The 26,909-nt window shown below is 33.0% G+C and overlaps 2 protein-coding genes and 1 pseudogene across 5 annotated transcripts; 2 read left to right on the forward strand and 1 right to left on the reverse strand.

Annotated features, from left to right (window-relative positions):
- Positions 1-3,403: 3,403 nt before the first annotated feature.
- Positions 3,404-7,588, forward strand: LOC148615717 (orexin receptor type 2-like). Of its 3 annotated transcripts, none has more exons than XM_088582237.1 (2): positions 3,404-3,543; positions 6,237-7,588. In XM_088582237.1, the coding sequence occupies exon 2, from the start codon at positions 6,287-6,289 to the stop codon at positions 7,433-7,435; it is 1,149 nt and encodes a 382-aa protein (XP_088438363.1). In that variant the 5' UTR covers positions 3,404-3,543; positions 6,237-6,286; the 3' UTR covers positions 7,436-7,588. The 3 variants fall into 3 exon arrangements, with proteins under 3 accessions (XP_088438363.1, XP_088438365.1, XP_088438364.1); XM_088582239.1 differs by lacking the exon at positions 3,404-3,543 and adding an exon at positions 4,282-4,338; XM_088582238.1 differs by lacking the exon at positions 3,404-3,543 and adding an exon at positions 4,914-5,037.
- Positions 7,589-8,355: 767 nt separating this feature from the next.
- On the reverse strand, positions 8,356-26,846 carry LOC148615718 (uncharacterized). Of its 2 annotated transcripts, none has more exons than XM_088582235.1 (7): positions 26,622-26,846; positions 16,280-16,791; positions 15,852-15,925; positions 14,538-14,649; positions 14,197-14,259; positions 11,787-11,923; positions 8,356-11,557 (listed from the first exon to the last, which is right to left on the reverse strand). In XM_088582235.1, the coding sequence occupies exons 1-7, from the start codon at positions 26,833-26,835 to the stop codon at positions 11,404-11,406; spliced, it is 1,266 nt and encodes a 421-aa protein (XP_088438361.1). In that variant the 5' UTR covers positions 26,836-26,846; the 3' UTR covers positions 8,356-11,403. The 2 variants fall into 2 exon arrangements, with proteins under 2 accessions (XP_088438361.1, XP_088438362.1); XM_088582236.1 differs by having other exon boundaries at positions 11,767-11,923; positions 26,622-26,837.
- Positions 17,525-20,596, forward strand: LOC148615719 (uncharacterized; annotated as a pseudogene).
- Positions 26,847-26,909: the final 63 nt, after the last annotated feature.

A 26,909-nucleotide genomic window follows, 5' to 3' on the forward strand; every position in this document is an offset into this window, starting at 1 on the left:
ATTTTATCCAATATCTTTAGCAAAACCACAAAAGAAAAAAAAATAATGAAATTATCTTTATGATACAGCCCTTTAAGGTCTCAATTGGGTCGAATTCGTTGTGGGCCTTTAGTTCAATTTTCAACTTATTTCTCCCAAACTGATAGAAAAAGGGAATTCTTATTTTCGAGTTCTGTGACATTCGCTGGAAACATTTCCTGTGTCAAATATTAAATCAGATTATTTTGGAGTGTTCATTCTGTAAAATAATGAACATTCAAAAATGCCGTATGAACGGTTGATTTTGGCGGAAGCGAATTTAACGTGAACACAAAGCGGGTTCAAATGCGCATTGATGCAAATTCAAATTATCGACGTGTTCAATGCGAATTGGATAATTCGATTTGAATTTGAATGAATAAAAGGGGGAATTTCTCAAAAGTGTTAGTACTTCTTACACCAACAGTTTATTGTATACAGGCTTACAATGCATTAGGCTAAACAGTTTAATTAATAAATTAACTCGTAATGTACGTACGTGCAGCCTTCGTGCAATGCATTTCGTTCGGCCATGTCGATCCACACGACCACAGACTGTAGCACGCAAATTAAGGGATGTTTTAAGAAGTGACATTTTGCTAACCTACTAACAAGCAATTAAAACACCCAATAATGTCGAGTTAATAATAAGATGGAGACTTCGTGAAAAAAATGAACGAACAAGACGAAGTTTTTCTTTTGTTAGTACCTGTATACAGCCTACTGATGTTTTATAATAAGATAAAAATTTGTCTGCTTAAGTCTTGCGTCACTGTTTGTTTGGATGTAAAATATTTGATCTCGATCTTTGTCTAATTAACCCCCATTTCCTACTGGTAGCTTTCTTATCAATACCATCCGACTTCTTGTTTCAAAAGCTGTGGCGTATCTCAAAGAGGAAGATAGTTCCGGGGTTTGATCCCCCGTTTGTTGGAAAATTTGATTTATATGGGCAAACGAGAGCACTATCAGCCTTGAACAATTTTTTCCGGACCCCCTTCCCATTTTTTTGCCTTCATAACCAAGTGACAGTCTAGTAGCCGCTTTACTCCGTCCGTTACACTACGTATACATAGTGATACTTAGTGTATTCTGTAACTCGAGAAGTTTTTGATTACTATTTTTCAAACTGTGCACAATGTTTATATGCATATACTAGATGCGACCTGTTATGTGCAAATTTGACAGATTTCCTTCTGTAAGTGAATATAGCTTGAGTTGGATCAATTTTGTCGGAAATCGGCCAAGGAGGACGACAGAGTGACTTAGTTGAAATATGTATATAAATGATTTAGGTTTTTCGCTTGAATAGCGCATCCGTTTTGACGGATTTCCTTCAAAATTTGTGTTTAATGTTGATTAGCAATAAAATCTTGGGTGGGAAAAGAACTCCGTCAAAGAGGACCATTTTTTTTTTGGGAGGGGTAGGATAGTTAAAAAATGAGTTAGGCTTGTTGTCTAGATAACGCCTCCATTTATGACGGATTTACTTTTTTTACATATTTTTGTTGGTAGCAAAAAAGCTTGAAGAGGTTAATTTTCACACAATTCTGTTAAGAGAACACTTTGGGAGGGTATACGGACTGGGCATTTCTAAAGGATGAAAATACAGGCGCGTGTGGTATTGTGAGCGTGCTCATATACAAGTTGATAGTCGGAGATGATTTATGCGTAATAACACGAAACTTATGCAAATTAACGCGAGGCGGTTTGTCTTGTTTGTGTATATGAAAGAAGAAGAAAACCTTAGATTTGTCCGTCTGTATTGAATTTTTAAACTTTTTTTTCTACAATTATTAAATTTCCTTTGTTTTGTGTTGGAGGTCGAAATGGAGAGATTTAAAACTGTTTTCTTTTTTATATAAAGTAGTACTTATGTTTGTGTTTGTTGTGTTTGGTCAAACGAAGTCATTATGAAACTTTTATATCAAGAGCGAAAATGGGACAAATAGAAACCAGAAACATCAAACAAAAAAAGTAAAAAATAATGAAACAAAACAAAACAAGTTACCTGACTGCCCCCGCCCCTTATTAATTAGCGATCTTCATTAAGCAGTGTGATATAAAAAAATGGCGACCACTAAATAAGTTCTAGCTTGTCATAAATTCAAAATGCTTTCACTTCCATGACCACAATAGCAGCGAGGGAACTCGCTGTTACGTTTATTTCAACTAAATGATAGACATTTGAAAAACAAAACAAAATCTCGGTCTTCATAATGCGTATTTTCATAGTATATGTTTAATATTTCGCGTTATAACGTGTAAGTTACGCATTATTTCGCGTAAGTCAGGCGTTATTTCGCGAAAGTATCGCGTATGTTTCGCGGAAGTTTCGAATTGTAACGCGAACAAATTTTGTTCAGTCTACGAAAATGAGCTCAATTAGCTTCCGAACTTTTACTATGTCCGAACATTTATACAATCTTTATTTTAAATAATTTTAGAAGTATTTCGTGACAGTTCTAAACTTACCAGTATTCAACGTTCCTTTGGTCAAGGAATATAGATGCTATATATAAATCCTTGCTTTTTATACAGTGTAATTTTACATTTACATTTATTACTGTATTAACGTAGGACTACAGAAAAGGATTAACAAGGATATATGTTTTGAAGATAGTTGTCTGATTTAAATTGAATTCATTTAAAAGTGAAAATGTTCTCTGGACTGGATAAATTAACAAATATGTCAATGGTCGACAAATAGCAAGATATACTATACCAGTATGCTATATAGACCATAGAAAATTCTAGTTATTTAGACTCGTCAGGATGACAATACTGTATGGTGTGACATCGTATTTTCATTAGGTTAGGCAAGTTTGATAGTAAATTGATAGTAAAGCTGTCTACAGCTTAGTTTTAAGCAATATTTTAATACACCAAGTGTTGTATCATGGCATAGGTTTTAAGATTTCAATCTTCATTCCTTCTTCAACTGATGTTCGCATCTGCGAACGCATTCACCGAATGATGTAAGCCACATTCAAAAACTTATTAGAATAATTATGGGGAAATTTGATGCTTTATCGCATTATACTGTTAATTTTGAAAAGTCGAAGATTTAAATTGAATTAATTTCCCAAACCCTCGAGCCAATTTAATGCTGTATTCAAAAGGTGAATGTGAAATAAAAATTGAATTAATGTTATCTTTGAGCATCTATTAGAAACATTTACATATATTTAAACAGTTTAACCATCAAAATATATAATTCTGAACCGACATGTGTGTACCTGCTTATGTTTGTACCTGTTCAGGTTAATTACACCTAAACTTGACTAGAGGAGTAACAGGGACAGCTAGAATGACTGGTGAAACAGGAGTTAAATATGATTTATTTAGTTAACATTGAACCCTTATTTGTCTAGATTCTGAGTGGCAATATTTGGTTAAGGATACCAATTAGTATAAGAAGTATTTCCAATAATCGACTGTGAAGTGTATCATCTTATCAAGAAGGATGAATGCACGTAAAAGTTACGACACGATAAGACGTGATTCATGACACTTTCATCTATAGTAAGTATCTTTAGCTGTACACCATCATATTTACAAGTATATCTTGTGGGTTTTGTGACGTTTATAAATTTTTGTACCCATCATATAAACACTTTTATGGTTGTTTAAGTGTAAAGGCATGTCTCCTTTGTAAACATGCAATTGATACTTGTATAAAACATGCTTCAGGTTGTTAAACATATTTCATGCTGTTTGTAAAGAATCGAAATAAGAAAGAAATTATAATACAGATTGACTTGAGTTCATTATACCGGTAATACAGACTGACAAGTTCATTTATTATCAAAACATGATGGTTGTATGTATACTGTTCTGCCTGTGACTTGATTTCCTTTTTTGCCTTACAATAAATTACGTGCCTTTTCTCGACATCTGAGGTTAAAAGCTAACCGTCTCTCCCCGAGACTGGTTTATATGTTCAAGTTTCGAAATTTTACACTGGTTGCAAAGAATTTTCTGCGACACAAAGCCTTGGAAAATTAACTAGCAGAAAACTGGAATAGAATTTGATAAAAGTTTCAACTCGATATACATAAAATACAAATGCAAATAATACATTTGAACGCAACATACAAGAACTCACTAAATATGACATTAAAACTAAAGTACTGAATTAAGAATATACAAAGGAACTTCTACATAATAACATCTCAAAATTATGATTTCACAAAAAAATTTCACCCTGAGATTTTGAGTAAACCGTTACGGATAATTGAACATGTCGACTCTGATTGATATGTTCGGATTGGTCTCTTCCTTGTCCAACTTGAAAGAAACTAAGGCGTGAATTTTAAGGTAAGATCTCAAAAAGTTTCACATATTTGTGCTCGAGTTGTTATGATCTCGTTCCTCTAAAAGAGATATATTTTGGAAGACTTTGTAATCGAAAATGCATGTTTGTATATGTGTGTGTTATCTTATCGGGTATCATAGCGTAGTCAACGAAAAAATCTTTATTTTTAATCGTTTATTTCAAATCAAAAGTTTGCTTCTGTATAATCGAAATGCGTTCAAAAGCTTTTAGTGCAATCTAAGGCATTTTCGTTGATATGAAAATTGAATTTTAAGTGAATTCTGCATTTTTTTCTTATTTCAAAGGAATATTTTTCCACTGGTAAGGTTACTTCAGAACAAAGGACCTACATGTGCGTGTTGCTAATACAGGCTAAGTGTTAACCTTAACCCAATTCAATTCCTTTGTAACAAATCAAAATCATAATTAATTACAAATACAAACGTTTTCGCACGTTACAATTATCGGTAATTGTAGTTGAACTATTTCTAACTTTTGTTTCGAAAATACTAACCAAAACACTTTTGTATATAACAAGCTAATAGAGATCGGAGGTCAACTTTTTCAAGTGGGATTTAATGATTTCGAGCATATCTTACACTTATAATTACTTATCCTAAGAACTGTGAACTAATATCGGAAGCAATATAGTTCTTTGATTTATAAGGCATCGAATTCAATGTTAATGTAGCAATCAAAAGGTAAGCCTGGTTATTTTTGTTTAACAAGCAGTTTTTCTTCCATCATTCCTTCCTTTGTAATTTCTTAAATTTATTTCAAATTCTGAACGATTACAGTCAGTATGTTTAAGTGTGCAACTTTCAGTTTATATCTTATACAGATTTTTTATTTTACCTTTTCAAAGAGTCATAAAAAATGAAATAAATACAAAAACTTGTAAAATGATTTTTAAGTTAAGCTGTTATTTAATATAAACAAACCAGTGTTGGTCACTGATTTAATTATTTTCCCCCGTAGTTCTGTATTTTATTATTTTATTTACAAATTAATTTCACGACCAAAAGGTGCTACACAAATATTGAATTAACGGTGTAGAGCCCTGTAATATGACAAGGTTTTTAATCATTAGTGTAAATATTTTCATGTAGATATATATCTAGAGGCGAAATCACTTGTAAACTATTTGCTATCTAGTAACTATTAGTATTTCCCTTTTCCCGTAGATAAAATCGAGTCTGATACTCAAGGATTATAGAAAGAATTTTACAAGTAGATCTATAAACGTTTGCAGACCAACTGTTCACAAGAACAGTCTGTATTATGCACTGAATGTTTTAGTTATAATAAAGCATGTATGGTTTGCCAACTTATACCCTAACCACAAAAAATCACTAAGCACACATGCAATTACTAAGATGTAAAATTACCAAAAAATATCCCCCCCCCAAAAAAAAACAAAACAAAACAAAACAAAACAAACAAAAAAACAACAACAAAAAACATCGAAAAGACAGAAGAAATAACATCAAGAAATTTAATTTACCAGAAAAGAGCAGCACGGACCCAGATATCATAAACTTTTAACGATCTCAGGTGCTCTGGAAGGAAAAGCATTTCCTGCTTCTCGCAAGACACCCGATGGAATGGGGAGAACATAAATGGCAATGAAGACTGTTTGTCACACTCCATGTCATTCGATCAGGCTATGGTGACGACCGAGAAACTTTTAATGCGACCACAGTAATCTACGAGCAACAGAATCTATTCCCACTTAATAAGTGTTTTATGATGCCATAATTTGACATCATTTCTTAATAGTATCCCGTTTAGGATCGAAGTGAATTGAAATTTCTAATTTACGAAACGTTTATAAACCCTTTTAATAAGGAAGTTCAGAAAAGCATCTACTCAATTTGTAAAAACATTTTTCTATTTACAGATTATTAGAAGAGTCTATATTATGTGAAATAACGCCTCCACAATAGAACCATGTCGTCTGCTAACATCAGTGACCCACACTCAGAGTTGGTCCGTCTGAACGACGAGAAAGCTATATTCTATTTACCAGTAATAGTTTACATGTTGGTGCTTATGTTCGTCGGAACGTTTGGAAACATTCTCGTTTGTTGTGTGTACTTAAGTAAACAGACTAAATCGTCGTCACATTATTTCATCTTAGCTCTAGCTATGCTAGACTTACTGACTTGCCTCATAGGCATGCCAACAGAAGTCGCTGATCTAAGATACCCTTACATGTTTTATGCACCTGCTGCATGTAAACTTCTCAGATTTATTGAATCAATATCGATAATTGGATCATCGATGGTTCTTATCGCCGTGGCTTTCGATAGATATTTCCGAATTTGTCGACTGGGCAAACACATGACAGTAAAGCATGCCAAAGTTATGTGCTTCGTGTCTGTTATAGTGGGAATTTCAGCGGCATGGCCCGCTTGCATTCTGTTTGGAGAGAAAAGTGTCGAAGTCGGAATAGATGGAGTCGATGCTATAGACTGTTCTACCGACGATTCTATGAGACATACTCTATACCCGACAGTTTACTACGGTTTTCTATTCTTATTATTCATTGGTTGCTTTATATTTTTTACCGTCATTTACACAAAAATCGGAGTTGTGATTTGGAAGCGTAAAAAGACTAAGATCGGCGAACAACTCCCCGACGCTCCATCGATGAAAGAAAGACCGTCGTCAGATTGTGTATCGAACGATCAAATTAGTACCGAAATGTCATCTGATAATGAGGGTAGCTGGGAGACTGAGAGACGTAAATCTTCTATGTCGGTGGTTAACTTTCAAAAACAATGTTCTAAGAATCAAATTAAAGTCACGCGCACCACTGTCGTCTTATTTGCCGTCACCGTCGCCTACGTCATTAGCTTTCTACCATTCCTCATCGTTATGGTTTTGCGTAGTACAATTAAAGGATTTGAAGATTCACTTGAACCAACAGCAGAACTCGTGTACAAATTTTGCTCAAAATCCTACTTTATTAACAATGCTATAAACCCTATTATTTATAGTTTCCTAAACCTGAACTTCAGGAAAGATACGAGGAATTTGTTAAAAAGAATTCTTGCTTCTTGCTGTTGTCGTAACCTCGGAGGAACGTCCGTTTAACCAGACATAGGTATCCCTGACCAAAGGGGGAAATATGATGTGAAGAAGGGTATGTCAAGTATTATTTTCTACAAACATAAAACTGTGATTGTTACTGTGCAATACTTTTGTCATTGTTATACTTTTGTAATCATTAAAGTAATTAATATATCACATATCTTGTAAAACCAACAGCATTAAAATTATATTACTTTCCATGACTGACACATCTTAGGATTCTTTCATTTATCTAAGTAGCTTTATCTTTAAGTATACAAGTTTATTCAAAATGTAAAGTTGATCATAAAAAACAACCCTAGAGCCCCATTTTTCTTGATTCCTAGGTCTAGCACCTGTTTTAACAAGATGTAAAACACACATGTAACAACTATAAAAATATGATAAGATGTATACACTACAGTGGTCCCTATCTAAACCAGTAATTTTGTTTCTAAAAGAGTGGACAATGTATGGACAACAAAAATTTTCTGCAAAAAATTGTTATTGTTGAGAATAGGTTTTTTATGACTTCATGTATTAAGAGACTGCCCATAAAAATAGAACAGGCATATCCTACAATACAGGCAACACACAGCAAATTTTATCCCACCATTTTTTTGTTCCACTGTAATGTCAAACTCATTATGATGTCAGACAGAATATGAATTTTTCTGTATCAAAAGTGGACAACTCAGAATAATGTTCAAAGTTCCCCAACAATTCAACAACATTATTATTAGATCATAAGAGTCATTTCCCTTTATTTCCATGTTTATAGATTGTAATTGATTTCATTCTTACTAATGCAGTACAAACCAACTTGAATATTTTTTTACAAAACATGAGATTGTGATCTTTGAAATTGATTTGGCTAGTGCCAATCACTGTCTGGGTCTTCCATGGACACCCTCATCAAGTTATGTTTGATTATTAAGTTAAAATTAAACAAAATAACTTTAATTCTGTGATCTTCAACAAGTCACATAAATAACAATACATTATCAACAAAGCGACATTCTGACAAAATAATCAATCATTCAATCAACATTATACAGTTAACACAGAAAGTACACTGAAATTTTACAGTCCCTGAACCGATTCATGCAATTATTTGATGGCTCCATGATTGCTGAGTGGTAGCTGATGGATTGATATTCAATGATTGAGTAATAGCTGATGGATCAATAATCAAAGACTGCTAACTGATCTGATAGCAGTTTTGTTATGTAAAATGACAGATGATCGGTTCATGTATATTTAAGAACAAATCAAATATAACACCATATCAAATTTATCTTAAATTGAAGATATTAAATTCACATATTGTATTTTGTTAAAAATCAAACTAATGTTTAATGATGTTTAAATCTATTGCATTAAGGGAAAAGTGTAAAATTGATAAATGAAACAACAAAATCCGTAAAATAAACTGTGTCAGTGGTCATGTGATACAATCACCGGTTTAATAGATCTGTCTGATGACCAATTGCAATTATATGTTGCACGGATCAGTTCAGGTACTGTAACTTCCAAGCAGTTGACACAATTAGCTGTTTATAGATTACATTACTGAATCTGCTATACAATTATCATCTTCATTCAAAATGAACTCAATTGTTTCCTGCTTCATTCTATGACATTTTCCCTTCAAAATTAGCAATGTATAAGATATATCTTTAATGAATATTTGTGATAAAATGCAAAGCTCAATGATGCAAAAATTTGACAAAAATAAAAAAAAACTATGAAGAACACACAGATTGAAGTCTATATGGCCCCAAATTTATCAGCAAGGTAATTTTAATATTGATTAATATTAATTAATGTTATAGTATATAGTATTAATATTGACATATCCTCCAAGTTTCAATGCTCAATAAAAAAAATACTTTGAGGTAAAAAGTACTTGTGCTTTTATAAGACTAAACCAAACGAAAGGGTTTGGGATTGAAAATGTCAACTTGGTTTTCACCTGACATTCAGGCACTACATACAACTTATTAAGCCATATAACACTCGGCTAGTTCAACTGTAACAACATGAGGAAACTAGAATCCATGTCAGCAATGCTTACTTAAAATGTGCCAAATAAAAAACATACAGAATGTGATATTAATATAATAACCTCTATGAAAGTAGTAAAAGTAGTATTTGTGGTAGATATCAAATGTCAACCTTTTTAAAACAATCACAAAGTTTTGTATGTACTGCTCAATGGAATATGATGAAACTATAAAATTATGCACTTAACATTCTGTAAAAGATTGACTAAATAACATTGAACAGTACATGTAAAAGAGAAAATTCCTCAAAATGGAGAAATGAATGAATGAACAGATAGATTCTAATATTTGTTTATGGTTTTAAATTAATTTGATTATACACAGTCATAATGAAGCATCTATTACACATATAACTAGATTTGAACTTAAAATTTTTTTAAAATTAGATGTTCATTATTATCTATTTGTTTTGTGGAAAAAGATTTTTTGGGTAGCATAAAGTGAATCAATGCAAATAGGTTTTTAAATAGTTTTTAAAAAAATGAAAAAAAAAATTAGTAACATACAGAATTGAATCAAAGTAAAACAAAAATCATGACCAAATGTGACCAAACAAATATGAACGTACAAGAGCATTTAAACTCCAAAGTAAAAGTAACAGAATATAACCATACACAGGTAGGAGTAAAAACTATCTGTAGAAGAAACATCGGGAATCAAGAAGGAAACACCATATAACATAAAGATTCATTCCTATTTATGAAAAGTGAAAATGAATTGCTTTTTCCCTGTCTAGTCTCTAACCTTGAATTATATTAATTATTCTTTCCTTCTATTCTTGATAAAAAAATCTTAGGATGCTTGCGTGGTACACAATGGTAATATTAGAACAATAGGTGATTCATAATACATGTAATAACACAGGTGAATACAAAATGTTTTTCACAGTGCAGCTTGGTACAACTGCAAATGTCAAACTCTGAACAATTGGGTAAGTATGGACACATTCAAGATTAACACAGCTCTGAATTTCGATTGTGATAGAATTTTTGAGACAGGATAATCAGACTGAAATCAAAGTGGTTCTTTTCTGATCCCATATTCATAAATGGTTCCAAAATCAATCCTAGGCTACCTTTGATTGTATGGTATCTTCTGAAACCATTACTGTTTTCCATTTCCTTATAGTCAAGTTATTACCCAGACTTAATAAGAATGCTTGTTTCTGGCCCCAATTCTTAAACGGTTCAAATCACAACTCCAAAAATCAATCACAGCCTTCTTTTTATGGTATGGCATCTTTTGGTACAATTTCAAAGAGATCCATTCGCTTGCACTCAAGTTACAATGTATTATCGGGATACCAAATTGTCTAGGGATGCCAGCATCAGACCATTATATGAACATTTATTGTGTTGTATGAGTAGTTTTGATGATTGAATATAAATAAGTCAGTCATCAAAATATGATTCAAGTATAATGTTCAAATTACAATTGTTTAACTATTTAATACTAAATGCTTTCATAAGGAAATCCACAATATGTATCATAGGATGTACAAAGTTTTACCGCATATAACCTTTTAACAACTATAAAGACAACAATGGAATCCTATGGCAACATTTGGAAATTAACAAGCACTTACTGTAGTTATGGCAAAAGTAGGTTAGAACAAACTCACAGTAAGAAGTAATAGACATTTGTTAAATCATAGGCTGATTAACTTAAACCACAATATGAACATTATATTTGACAATGACCACAATTATTCTTATGAAATTTTTTCTAATCCTCACTAGGTTATATCGTCAAATTATTGCACATTTCTCTTTCATATACCCAAACATGATGACTTGCCAGTATATACCGAGCATAATGCCCTAAATTTTGGCAACATGGATGTACAATGTAGACACCTTATAGGCTGATATCTGAAAGTGATTTTCACAATTTGAATTAAACTGTTTCTAAGTTCACTACATCTTGTCACGTGACATCTTTATCAGTCTTTTTATTCTGTTTATGTTTTGACTTGTTGGTCTGTCCATCTGTGGGTTCATTCGGTTCCTCAGTTATCTTATCAATGGAAGACAAAACTTGGGCTAATAACTTCATCTGATCAACTCCTTGTAACAACTGTCTGCAATAACAAAGTTTTCAATAAAAATTATAAAACCAAAAATTTAACAATTAAAAAATAAATAAATGTCAGCACACACCTATCAAACCATTCATAGCCAGGAGATAAGATAAAATATTTTTGCATGAAAACTTTAGTGGCTAACTACCAGTAAATAGTATAAAAGCATCATCAGTGAAATGTTTCTATTGCTATCTTTGGTGATATACCTAATATCTAAGGTACATACTGCAAACTTTTTTCAGCTGTGTTGGCAGCAACAGCAAGTTGCTCCGAAGAATATTTTGTTCTCTCTCTAATTTCTGCTAAACCACTATCTCCAGATCTCAGTAAATCATTCTCAGATCTCACAGATGATAGCTGTTTCTGCAAGGAAGCAATGAAATGATACATGTGTTTAATAAATTACATACCTCACACTGTATAATACTTATATGATTAACAAGAAACTTGTTAGTGAAAGCAAGCAGGTCCAAATTATTCATTATTTTCTACAATATCTGAGACCTAAATATTTCTGTATAAGGGTATTCAATTTCACCTTCAGATCAAACATGTAATATTTATGATGTCACATGGAAAATTATTATTGTGTCATCATTATGACTGTACATAACATAATTTTGAAAAGAAATGGATTCAGAGTTCACATATAATTCACTAAATTGTATTTACATGGAACTAAAAGAGAAAAGTTGTGGTCTCTGAGATTTATTAGGCTGAGATATCAGAATGAATAAAGAGCTTCACGGACTGCATCTGTCAAACTCTGTTCACTGGCGGCAAGTGAGGACACAATTTAAGTTTTGACCCAAATAAGCATAACGACTAACAACAACTGGTTTGGAAACCATATAGCACAAATTTGAAATTCAATTACAAATTTTCAAAATTGGACCAAAAATTATAAAAAACAGATTTTTTTTTGGGTGTGACCCCTATGACTCCTTATAATTCGAAAACCATAAAATCTGATTGAAAAATGCAGGCAGGGATTTACATAAGGAATCCAATAAAATAAAATATAAAAATTTGACCATAAATAAAAAAGTTTTTTTTTTTTTTTGGGGGGGGGGGGGCATGGCAAATATGGTACTCTTGGACTCCATAACAGTTGAGCATAAGCCTACCCTGTAAAATTTTTTAAAACAGAATTTCGAAAAGAACAGATTGACAACTGAATCCTAAATATTTGATCAACAATAAACTTTTCCTGTTAATTAAAATGATAACATCCATTTTCACCCTTTTAGCCACCTATTTCCAAAAGGGGTGGGGCAAAAACCTAAAAAAACTATAGGTTTCAATTTCAAAAAGATCAGATCAGTTTTATTTAAGTTATCGTAAATAAACTAAATTTAACAATAGCCAACAACAATGACCATGCCAACAGTGACAGGGTGATACCACTATGCGACGAAAATTTTTTTTTGGGGGGGTCGTATAAAAATTTTATACATAGTGTGTGACTGTGTTTGGGTTTCCTCAATCAACAAGTGAATACTAAGCAGACTATAGTATGCAACAATTAATTGAGAGTTTTTGAACAGTTATCATGGTCCAAACTTTGGAAAATAGAAAAGCCTGCTACTTATACATATGTAGATTAATTATCTTCATAAAGAGCTCGCAATAAGTGCATGATATGCCTGTTGGCTGATATACCAAACAATAACTGTTCCTATATTGATCATTATGGGAAGATATTTGCTTGACCTCCAAAGCCATTAATGCTTTGACCTTCAAAGCCTCTCAATACATATATATATTTATAGGTGATTGATACATAGTGATGGGAAATATTTCACACTGGCCAATTATTATGTTTTAATTTGTTACCTGTACATGTATCAATAATAATAAATTCTTACAATTTTCATTGAAATTTTTTTTTAAGAAAAAGTGACAAAAAATTGAAAACATGAAATTGAAATTTTACAGAAAACAAAAGGAAGACTATTACCATGAATACAAAGAATAAGTCAAAAGTTTCAATGCATTTTTCATTTAAAGCACAATAACAGAAAAAAAAACTTTCTTTAAATGCAAAGTCCTATAACTCAAAAACTGAATGTTCAAAATTAATGTAGTACTAAAAAGAACTTCTTCCATAAATACAAACAACTGACCAAAGTTTTATTTAAATGGCTTAAAGCACTTTGGAGTTGTTGTACACAATCTTGATGATGGCTAGACAGACAGCAGTATACCATATAATACGTCCCGTCAAATTTGACAGGTGTAAAAATAATGCAGTGGCTTGACATAATAGTAAGTAATTGATGTATAAATGATGCACTTCACCAAAGCAAGAAGAAAGTTTTGATGTGTAATATAACCAACAACATAAATAACTTAGACATTGATAATGTGAATTGATTTGTTACGGACAATATTTTACTTAAACAGATAAACGTTCCTTATTTACTGACACTCAAGTGGAAAATCACTATTATTTTAGATCTTCAAAGCAGATGTGATCTCATTTTCTCCTGGAAGATACCAAATAACATATAAAATATGATATCTTAGAAATACATTGATATATGTAGCACATCTGAAATGTACAGATATCATAAATCTTATTGTTTAGTACATTAGTAGATTATGTATGCTAGCAGTATAGCTGTCAGTAATACCTGTAATGATTTAACATCTGCCTGAAGCTTGCTTACTGTTGTCTCTGCTAGTACAGCTCTTTTCTGCAAATATAAAGAGGAGATGGTTAAAAAACTAAAATGATTTGACTGCATATAACCTAGAAGTTATGAAATCAAGTTCACATTTGACTATGAAAAATTATCTGCCCTTGAAAGCATCAATTAATAAATTCTTGCTTTATGTACATCTAAATATCGTATCTAGTTCAATTTAGTTAACTATGCAATTTTTCAAAGCTGCACATAAGGTTCTTAATAAAAAGATGAAGAGTTTCTTGAAAACAAAAAAATCATATGATGTCAAATTAAGTTAAACTTACAGTTGTTGTAGTCAAGTTTGCTTCTATTTGTTGAACCATATTTTCTAATGCAGCATTCTCTTCTGCTTCTTTTTTCTGTATATCCTCCATGTCTTTCTTCATCTTATGACATCTAAATAACAGTAAATATACTGATAGTAAGTGTTTTTTGTTGGTTACAGTATAACCTTATAATGACCTACTATATTACCATATCAAAACACACAACTTGCATATCAATTAAACTGATCAAGTTACCATGGTTTCATTCATGGGTTTTTTATTTTCATGATTTTTCATGGTCAGAGTGGAACCATGAAATTAAGACTTCAATGAACAATTATCTCTGTCTAATTCAAATGTCCCAAATCTCAGCACTGTACATGTATGTTTCATCAGACTTTCATATATATGTAGCTAACAGTCAATAGTGTTATGAAGGAAAAAGCCATATTGAGTGGTAGATATCCTGTCACCCTTCAATTGTTATACTGAAAGAAGGAGGGTTATAACCAGCTAATCATTATTTGCCTGAATTATGTAGTTTGGACTGTTTGAGTGACATTCAGTATTCTCAGATGTTTCCATCTCTCTACTCATATATAGTAAAAAATCCATTCAGTAAATTCTAGGTTTTACCAACTCTGTCAAATATAGACTTAACAATGGTGCTTGGATTTTTCATTAGAAAGTATTATGACTTACCAGAACTTTTACTCGTAATAACAGATTTCATAATGGGAGAATAATTTCATGTTGGATGTGTCATATGGTATAATACATTCCTTCCATTTATAATTTCAGTAACTTCCTCAATTAGCAGTGTTGTGAAATTTGTATCCACAAAAATAAATGTTTTCAAACTTTTCAGCTATGAAGGTTTTACTTTAATCATCATTTAAGAAATAAATCATGGAAACTCATTGTTTTACCACGAGCTGGCCATTAATGACACATTGTTTTACCCTGAGCAATAGCAAGGATTAAATAGCAACATAAAAAGCCAGCCTGTGGCAAAACAATGATAAAATGGAGTTTCCATGATTTATATCGATTCTAATATGACTAGTTTCTTCTTATCTTTAACAGACGCAGCTTTTGAGTTGCAAAAATGTTGGTCATGTGTTAATCACTTTTTTACCATGGCTGCAGTTTAAAGAGCTTTGAAGCATTGATCAATCATCTTTTTTTTTAACCCATGAACCACATATTCAAGTAATAAATGAAATGTCTTTTTTCCTCTAACCATGAAAACTGATACCAAAGAAATTAAATGAAACCATTGTATTTGATACTACTCTAATTAACTGTATAATACAATACATTATTTTTTACCTCTGCGATTCTGTGACAGCCTCTCTTCTAGCCTCTTCTAATTGGGTACGTAAATTGAAATTTTCTTCTCTTAACTAAGAATATAATAAAATAATACAATTTATATCCAAATAAAATAACTGTATTCTTATAGTAGAAATATCTATATATTGAAAATGGAAAAGTTCACAAAAAACTGTGTGTCGACTATTTTGATTGTAAATGCACAAATTATAAATTACTGTATTGGTACACTCTCTATTAATAACAACTGAACTACATATTTATAAATTAGTTTTCCACAAAAGTCTTCACAACAATTTTTATGGAATGTGTGTTGTATTTAGTAACTATTGATAAGTTGAAACTGGACTCTCTGTTATAACAGTACACTGCATCAAGGCTTTAAATTAAACTTGATATTATACACTCAATGACTGTAAACATACCCTTCTAAGTTCTAACTCATAGTCTCCATTCACTTCTAATGAGGATATTCTATTTTCACTAAGGTCACAATCATTTTTTAAAATTCCATCAGAAAGAAAGTCTGGTAATCTAGCAGTACCCCCTGTAACCATATGAACAGGTTCTGGACCTGAATCTACAGGGTTGTCATGATCTCCACTAAACATATCCTCATTGGTTGAGTCATTGCTTCGAGATGATAACCCTGTACTGGAATTAGAATGACTAGGAATGGCAAAATCAGGAAGATTAAGTTCATGTGATTGGTCACTAAAATGATCCTGAACAAAGTCTGGTAAGTCACTTGCAAAATCAGGTGCAACACGAGGACTACTTTTACTGCTACTATTTACAACATTTTGAGTATTATAGGTTTTGGGGCGAGCCCCACCACTGGATGAGCTACCTGATAGGAACTTTTTGAAAGAAAAAGGATTTTCATCTCCATTCTTTTTCTTCCTTGGTTTCTGTGCATTTGTATTGACTGGAACTTCTGAAAAAAATATACATATCTTGATATGTGCTCACAACCCTGGCTGGGGCAAAGATGCTCTGCCCACAGAGCAACTACAGTGTATGCCCCAGGTGGTGGAATGGGGTACCCCTTGCATGTTACATGCTGGGGTTGTCAGGCCATAATATGGAAGATCTAACTGCAAATCATAGTGGTGCAATGAATTGGGAAAGATGCCACATTCCTCGTATATTTAAGAACTCTGCTGTGATATTCGATAGGAAAAGGAACCTTTGTGCTCTGCTGTAGGAGGCTAAAGTCCAACAATACCCCTTCTCCATTTTTATAGAGGCAATAAAAATTTGTCAACCCTTTTATCTTTGTGTCCATTCCCATTTTTTATTTCATCATCATTTCATCACCTGGTTATAGCTGAAATATTGCTGCTTGGGTGCTAAACACCAATCAATCAATCTATTAAAGACTAATTACCAACCAATCAATAAAAGCCAGTTTTAAAAATAAACTATTTGTGGCTGATTAATAAAAGTGAAGTCAAACAAAAGCCACAGTTTGTATTACATCAGATATGATTTTGGTATAAGACAATCTTTACCCATGATGGAACTTTGACCTGTAACAGTGTTCTCCATAGCTGCATCACAAAAGACAATTATTTTGCAAATTTTTGTGTGACAAACTAGATTCAAGAAGAGGGGTGGGACTCTCGAAGCTATCCTAAGATAAGTCACGTCCTAAGACCAACTTTAGGATGGAGTAAGGATCATCTTATAACAACATTAGGTTGTGTCTCGAAGCTATCTCAGACATGTCTCAAGTTAAGACGTCATAAAGACATCCTAAGTATATTTTGTGAAATGTTTAAATTATTATTTATATTATGTTTTTATTTTTAAAAAATATTAAATACATTGTTATATCAAATAAACAAAAATGCATATAATAATAAGGCAAAACCATTTGATCATGGGAGGCTATGGATTTTGTTGGTTTTTTTTACAAAAAAAGTTTTGTTTCACATTTTCAGTGAAAAAAATATCGAATGAGTGCTTCCTATTATATGCATGTAAGTGAATTTAAAAAAATGAATGAAGTTATCGATTTTTGATTGTTACATGTATGTATTAGAAATAGAAACTGTAGCAAAATTTGTTTGAGTGAGGTGTCACTGAATCGTGAAACATTCAGGTAAAAGTTTAAAATCATGCACATTCCTTAAAAATATGTTTGAGATGAAGTAGAGAAACAGCACAAGAATGGTCTGCATATTCAAATACTATCAAGAAGAAAGCTGCGTTTGTAAGGGGAGAGACCAAAAAGACTGGTGGAGGCCCCCCTCCAGATGCACTGTCTCCCCTTCAGAACAAGGTAGTAGGCATAATGGGTGACACACAGATCGGAGGAATAGCAGGTGGGATCGACACTTGTCAGAAAGATGATTTTACTATGGAACCAAGCATAGACAACTTCAATGCCACACAAGAATCAGGTGAGATAACATATTTCCATTTGCATAAGGTCCTTGATTCCGTTTCTAGCCCTCCTGTCTCCCCGTTCCCATCCCTTAAGTTCGGAGTTCTCACTCCCCTTATTGATCAAGGAAGGGGGCTAGCGCATTTTTCTTATTCTTCAAATTATAACTATCAGACAGTCTTTTGCTTATAGGCTAAAAACCACTAATTCCACTTCCCATAGGCTTCTATGCTAATTTCACAATATTCAATGGCTTCTCTGGACTTTACCTTAACTTTAACCTGCAGATGACTATATATCAGCATGATTCTACATATGTCAGCTCACAACCCTCAGAATGGCATGTGGGGTTAGCAGACTTGCAGTGCAGTACTGGTCACCGGAAGTGAAGGGTCTATAAATAGCATGGGAAATCCCAGTGTTTTCACAAGATAGGGGTATATTTAAAAATCATTATGGAGATTAGGCTTCACATCACAAGAAGCAAAATGCACCTATAAAATGTACAGAAATGTTTTTCCTTTCAGAAACTCTTTAAATTTTTAAAATAAGATGAGAACTTTTTTCACAGCACTATGAGGAACAGGGGTAATTTCTGCGTAGGACTATTTTTGCGTACGTTCCAAATGCTCATTGGTTGAATTGGTGGTCTGTAACCTAAAGAGTCACTTTTTGTCTTAGAAAAAATAAATAACTATACAGGTATCTTCCTACACACATACTGAATGCATTTGCAAAGTTTCAGTGAAATGTGACAAGCACTTTTTTAAATATTTGATTTTTAAATATAGGGTAACCAAGTTGTGCCAGCAAAAAAGTGAAAATATTCTACCATACTGAAATGCATTAAATATTTGCAAAGAACTTTTTCTGACTTTTCAAATAAAAAATATCAATCACAACTTGTTTTTTAACAATATTAATGAAGAAATAGTTTTAAAAGTAATCATTTTCTGAGAAATTGGTCTATTTTTAAAAATTTATTTCTGACATGCCTCCCCCTTTTTCTTGATCACATGTCAAAAATCCTAAATCTTTAAATTTTCACAAAAGGTGATATATTTGGCATTAAATTTGTAAATACAGTGTTTTCACATTAAAACATGACCAGTAAAGGGCACCTAAAGCAAAAAAAGTGCTCAATAATGGATTTTCCATGTTGCCATAGGGGAATGCTTATATGGCCTTAACCGCAGTAATGAAAGTGAGTTTTTCCTCATTTCTAACCTAATTTTTGCTCAAATCTACACAAAACTTGATTTCAAGTGCTTATTACTACCATATTTAGGTAAATATAGCCCTCAAAGTTTAATATTTGATATTTTTACTAAATTTTCTACACTTTTTACAAGATAGGACATAAAAATCAGCCAAAAAGACCAATTTTCCATAATTTGGACCTATAACTTAAAAAAATGCATATTTTGAAGGATTTTTGTAGTGTATTCCTCTCATGGCAAAGTTAACAAGATCTTCAAGTAGTTTAAAGCTATTTCAAGAAACTTTTCATTTTGCCATGGCTTCATCTTAAGGCTAAAAACCACTAATTCCACTTCCCATAGGCTTCTATGCTAATTTCACAATATTCAATGGCTTCTCTGGACTTTACCTTAACTTTAACCTGCAGATGACTATATATCAGCATGATTCTACATATGTCAGCTCACAACCCTCAGAATGGCATGTGGGGTTAGCAGACTTGCAGTGCAGTACTGGTCACCGGAAGTGAAGGGTCTATAAATAGCATGGGAAATCCCAGTGTTTTCACAAGATAGGGGTATATTTAAAAATCATTATGGAGATTAGGCTTCACATCACAAGAAGCAAAATGCACCTATAAAATGTACAGAAATGTTTTTCCTTTCAGAAACTCTTTAAATTTTTAAAATAAGATGAGAACTTTTTTCACAGCACTATGAGGAACAGGGGTAATTTCTGCGTAGGACTATTTTTGCGTACGTTCCAAATGCTCATTGGTTGAATTGGTGGTCTGTAACCTTATACCAAAATGATTAGGTTTAAAAACAGTTGTTTTGTGTTTTTCAGCATCACCTTCCAATACCGATTCTAAGAATGGTTCATCTGGTGACGATAATAGTAGTCCCATGCAAGTACCGCAACCATCAGGATCGACAGAAGACATGCTCGTCGAAAATGAAAGACAAAGATTGGCTGTAGAACAAGAGCGTTTGGCAACGGAAAAGGCTCGGCTGGAAATATTAAGATTCTTCTGGTCAAAGAAGTGAAATATCAGCTGTACATGACAAAGCTGAACATACAACTGCAGCAAATGGGTATTTCCGTTAACAATGTGCCAGTGCCCACATCTTCTGTCGGTTCTTCTCAGTAATAAATCTTACTTTGCACCTAAAATTTGTGTCTTATTGCTTTGAATGTGTTATCAAATTTCGTATTCCAATCAAAGAATATAAAAAAACTACTACTTATATATATTACTTATAAGAAAATTGAATTATGGTTATGTCCCTGCCTCAATTTGATGGGGATACATATTGCTTTTGGCATGTCTGTCACAAAGATTGTCACTGCAACTCCTCTTAAACTACTAAACCTTTGTATGTAGTAAGAAAATCATATGTAGTTGTGCATATTACTAGAAAATTTTGCTTCAATAATTTTTGTGGGAGTTATGACCCTTTGAACTTAGAAATTTGCATGGCAAGACATATGTTCAACTCAAAACAAATTTTAATATATAGCATATATAAAGCATAATAGTATGGCATAAAAATCGTCCCTGTATAAGTCTTCCACGAACACATGACCCATCTTTCAAAGGTCCATTGTATGCTAGCCCGGTTATATGTCCATGGTCACGAAATCCGTCTATGCCTAGTGGTAAAGGTTATCTGTTTGCTATACACAGATTGTGTAAAACAGCTACAGCAACAATAATACGACAACACATTAACACTGAATACATGTACAACAGAGTTCCAGCACTAGTGTCAATATAGCGAAAGCACACTTTCAATACATCAAAGCTTCTCTCAACAGCATTTCTTGTTCTCATGTGTTTCCCATTGTAACTTTGTTGTTTTTTGTTGGATTGAATACTGGCGTTAACAACCAAGGCCTTATAGGATACCCACTATTTCCAAGTAACCATCCGTCAGATATTGTTCTATTCTCAAAGAGTTGGCAAACACTTAAGTTAGACCAAATAAATGCATCATGGGTTGTTCCCAGCCACTCAGAGACAATGCATCATGGGTTGCTCCCAGCCACTCAGAGACAATGCATCATGGGTTGCTCCCAGCCACTCAGAGACAATGCATCATGGGTTGCTCCCAGCCACTCAGAGACAATGCATCATGGGTTGTTCCCAGCCACTCAGAGACAATGCATCATGGGTTGCTCCCAGCCACTCAGAGACAATGCATCATGGGTTGCTCCCAGCCACTCAGAGACAATGCATCATGGGTTGCTCCCAGCCACTCAGAGACAATGTTCAGAAATTTCAAATTGGCTTCACAAATCACTTGCACACTGATGGAATGAAAATTTTTACAATATACATATAAACGTTCGTCCTCTGGTGGAGATTTGATTCACACACGAGTTCCATCGACAGCTCCTACTACATTAGGAAAGTCTGAAATTTCATAGAATCCATGTTTTATTATGGCCAAACTTGCCACGTCTGTAGACATAATGATATGCTGGTTGCAAACTCTGACCAAACATTGTGTTACGTCTTGTACACATCTTGAAATGCTAGAACAAGAAATGTTATGTACATCAGCATTTACAAGCTGAAAACTCCCCATCGAATAGAACCGCAAGGCTGTCATTATCTGAAGAGAAACAGGCAATGCGCAGGACCTCACTATTGGTCTTTGCGACTTGTTATCGAATCTTCTACACAAATCTAGAATCATAGGACATGACAATCAGTACCTATGTATGATTTTGAGGTCATCTAAATGATACAAAGGATTGTTATAGTCCCTAAACAGTCTACTTCGATGAATATTCTGCTGCCTTCTTCTCATGCACATAAATGCCACAGCCATATTTGTTTACATTTTATTCTACTGAGATGTATCCTAAAGTTAAGAAGGAGATAAGTTAATCCTCAAGTTAGGATGGCGATAAGATGAACTTAAGACACCTATTTAGACTTCCTAAAGTTAGGATGAAAATTGTGACTTGTCTTAACTTATAATGGCTTCCAGAACACAACTTTGGACAGAGGCAAGATAGTCTTATGACATGTTTTATCCCTTAGATAGCTTCGAGAACCCTAACAAAGATTTTTTCATATATTTTTTTATTAAGATTAGATATTTGACCAGAATCAAAATGGTCACTTTTTTATCCTTATTTCTAAATAATTTACCTCAAACCAATCCTTTAAGGGTATGGCGTCTTGTAGTTTTTGGTCCTTTATTCTTACTTGGTTCTACTCACAACCCAAAATATTAATTCAGTCTTCCTTTAGTGCTAATGGCACATTGTAGTGAAATTGATATGAGATCCAATCACTTTTACTCAAGTTTTAGTTATTGTCCAGAAAAAAGGAGAATGTTCATTTTAGGCTTTATTGATAATACATAAGATATAATATACGAACTAAGTAATTGAGGCATTCTGGCAATGCCTTATTGAAGAGTCATCCTAATCGAACTCCCAAACACTGATTATCAGTTGATGTTGATACAACGATCATCGATCTGGAAATTTTGATCGATTCCCAACACTTTGCAGAACAATTTTAATGCCTGCCAGATTTTAGCTCAACCAAACTGTTTTTGAGTTATTTGATTAATTCTTCAATTTGACCTCTATGGTATATTTTTAGTAACAGCGGCAATGTTTTTTTTGCGAGATAAAAAATCCCCACAAAAGGACTGTTAAAAATACACTAAGGAACATAAATGCCAAGTTTGGTTACAATCTGCAAGTATTGAGTAGTTTCAGAGGAAAAGATGTTTGAAAAATTTTACAGATGACAACGACAGACACATAGTGATGGCACTTGCTCACATGGCCTTTTGGCCAGGTGAGCTAAAAATAAAACAAATTGTCAACAGAAATATAAATAGTCTGGTCAGTCATGAGAAGAGACGGTCATTTCAAAAATAAGGATAAAGAAAAAATTTTCGTATTTTTAAAACATGAACGAAACAATCTTAAGATCTTGAAATCGATCAATGAATCGATGTTCACCAAACAACCGATAACTTGATGTTCCTGATCAGTGATTTTCCTACTGCTATTGAGAAGGGGCCCGGGGCCCATGCAATTGGGGAAAAAAGCGTCTAAAATCGCTAATTTGGGAAATGATATATAAATGAGAAACACTACAGTTCCCTAGGTATTGAAGAGTGCAGATCTCCTTTGGAAGACAATTTGGATACAACAGAGCCTGAAGAAAAATTTGTACATCTACATCTCTCATCAAAAATTCATCTTAATAATGCATACATGTACTGTTTTCCTTTTTCATTATTTTCAAACATTAATAAAACATTTGAGTCATTTAATAGTATATTAAAATTTAAGTTTTCTTTCAATTTTTTTAAGTCTAATGTATCTAATTTCCGACATTAAACACTATCAGCTGAGCTCAGTTTTTTTAAAAAGAACTTGGAATTATGAGTCATAGCTGCGCCAGCAATCAAATTGCCCAGTTAGAAATATTCTATTGACGTATTGTGTGGGCTTGTCTGTTTTACTTTTTTTAGTTCCCTTCAAACACAATGATGACATAGAATCAAATAGATTGCAATGCTATCATAATGGTATTGATAGTATAAGGAAAACTAACTAAACACCCCAAAAGACGATCCAAATGTAAATAAACAAAGTATGATACGGAAGAAAAAAAACATGATCACGATCTCGAGGCGACTGGACATCTATTGACAATTAGGAATTTTACAACCAACCATTAGGATTTTAAGAGCTTTTTTCTCACTGGGAATGGGACCAAAATTCAGACCTAAAATACGGGTTGGAAAATCACTGCTGATGATCTTGTTCCACTAGTCTTTACACCCAAAATCAGTCTTCCCTTGGTGTTATGGCACTTTGTAATACAATTTCAAAGAAATCAACTCATTAATAAGCTTGCTCTTAAATGTATAGAAATTAGTCTAAATTTTTTTTCATATTGGGATTATTGACCACTTGAGAAAATTACATCAAAGCAATTGTCTATGGACAATGACAGCAAAATATTTGAGGTCATACAAAAACAACAAAATGTTTGTACCTCACAACTTCAAATTTTGTAAAATTATGACAAAAAATAAATCTTAGTTAATGTAAAACTTTGAAAGGTACAAAAATATCAATATATTCAACTTTGATCCTCCTACAGGTTACACCTGCTTCATATATAATGTAAATTATAGCTGGCAAAAATAAACAAACCAAGCTATAATGGAGAATTGAGAACACTGCCTTTAAAAATGAAATTAAGAAATAAAATTGAACTTTGCTTATAAGCAGGAGACAGTTATTGCCATAGATAACTTCCAAGATATCAATTTTCATCCTTCTTATTTAAGATTAAATACATGTAGCTCCCCAGGCCAACAACTCAAAAAATTATAGCAAAGACTCAGAGCTTAAACCACTTGAGATAAACAGAGATGAAACAGGGAGAAGTTTATTATGTGTAGCATTGATTAAGTTTTTTTTTTTAAATTTATCACTGTTACATGTATAATAAGCAAATGAAACTCGCTCTTAAATGTATAGAAATTCATCTAATTTTTTTTTTAAAAACCTAAGAAACTTTTGTCCAAGCAAAACACTAAACTGATACTGCTCTGATGCCCAATGGCTCATTTGCTCGACAAGCTGAGGCCGTCAGAGCTCCTCCTATCTCAAAAACACTGGATTTAGCGCACCAATTTTGGAGCATGCTTGCAGACTTAAATCTACCACGTTTTTTTTTTAGAAAAGTTAACATAAGGTATGTAATGAATGTTTATACTATTAACAATATCATGTATTTAATTTTTAACATTAATTGGTGTTTTGAGAAAGGAAATTGAATAAAATAGCAAAATATCATGATCTTGAACTTTATAAAGTTCAAGATCACTGAGTCATATGTTGTGAAATCTTGAAAAAAATGAGCAATGTGTAAGTTTCATATAGAGTGAAATACATGTAGATTGTGTTGTCTGATGTACATGCAACAATAAACAACTGTTTTTCTGGGAATTTGCAGAAGTTCTTCTTTCTAATATAATCCTGTGTTTTTGATATTGGACAAGCTCTGACATCCCATGATCCCAGCTTGTCAGGCAAATCAGCCTTTGGATGTCACAGCAATCATGCACTAGTAAAACACTACATCTGAGTACATTAAAGCTTCCAAAAGCATTTAAAAGACAACTACATTATTTTCTTTTTAAAAAGCTACTACCAAATGAAAGGATCTTGATAAAACCCTGTAATTTATGCCAAAACCCAGAACAGTTCTTCCAAAAATTTTACGAATATATGGAATGCCCTTATTTATGATGAAATTAAAAAAAAGTTGGAAAAATGATATATGGTATGCAGTCTATACTCGGCGTCACATAAGATACTGTTAAAATTTGAATAAAAATATTTTCTACAACTTTATTGACACCTACCATCTTTTAAATTGTCTTAAATGACTTGCCCATTCATTTAGCCAAACGGCTTCTCCCTAAACATTGAATCGTTAAATTCCATTGAGATTTTAATTCTGTGTCCCAATATTTACGTTGTCAAAAGTCGGCCATGTTTACAGTGATCGGGTTGCTAGGAGATGTTGTTTACCTTTAAATGGTTTGTCCAAAAACCGAAGAACCCAGAATGCATTTCGGCGTAAGTTCGGATATCTCGGATTTATTTTACACGAACAACGTACAATACCAAGAAGTTGATCAAGCAGACGATTGTCGCCGGAGTTCAATGGGAACTTACAAACTTTGTTTGTAAACAAATCATCCCGTAGAAACCATGGTGGATATTAGTATCGGATTGTCCCATAAGGATTTGTTACGCACGATTTAAGCCAATAAGCGACTCGTTGGTACTAACACGTCATGCATGCATGCAAACTATCTTCAGATTAAATAAAAGAGAGACAACTCTAGCGTTAAGTCCCCATGGTTTAAAAAGTAGAGTTTCAATTCGAACATGTGCTGTATGTGACGTAGAGTATAATTTGTTGAAAAGGGAACCTGATACTTTTGCTTCGGATTTCGCTTGCACTTAAGGCAATTTTCTTCCTCATATTATACAAGTAAAGATTCCTAAATATATATATTTATTCTACTTCGTCCTCTAAGAAGTTAAACCTGCCTCATATTATTCAAAATATTACTGCATTTACATGTACATGGTATATCAGTTTTTACCATTTTCATGGTCAGTAATGACCAGTTTTGCTCGGTCTTTTCGTCTGCTTTTGTTTGATGACGTATCTCCTATGTCAGGCAAAATATCAAGAACTGGACCATTGGACATTGAATTATCATCATCGTCTGATTTATCTCTATCTCTGTCCTTAGGAGAGACGAATTTTTTGAAAGAAAATGGGTTGTCATCTTTTTCATCGCCACCTTCGGCCATACTTCCGGAAAATTGTCAACATCCGGTCGCGATCTAGTTCGTCCCTAAATTTTTTCATACCATTTCACACATCG

Source organism: Perna viridis, chromosome 5 (genome assembly GCF_037379345.1).
Source record: "Perna viridis isolate PV_CMFRI_1.1 ecotype Kerala chromosome 5, ASM3737934v1, whole genome shotgun sequence".
NCBI classification, from domain to species: Eukaryota; Metazoa; Mollusca; class Bivalvia; order Mytilida; family Mytilidae; genus Perna; species Perna viridis.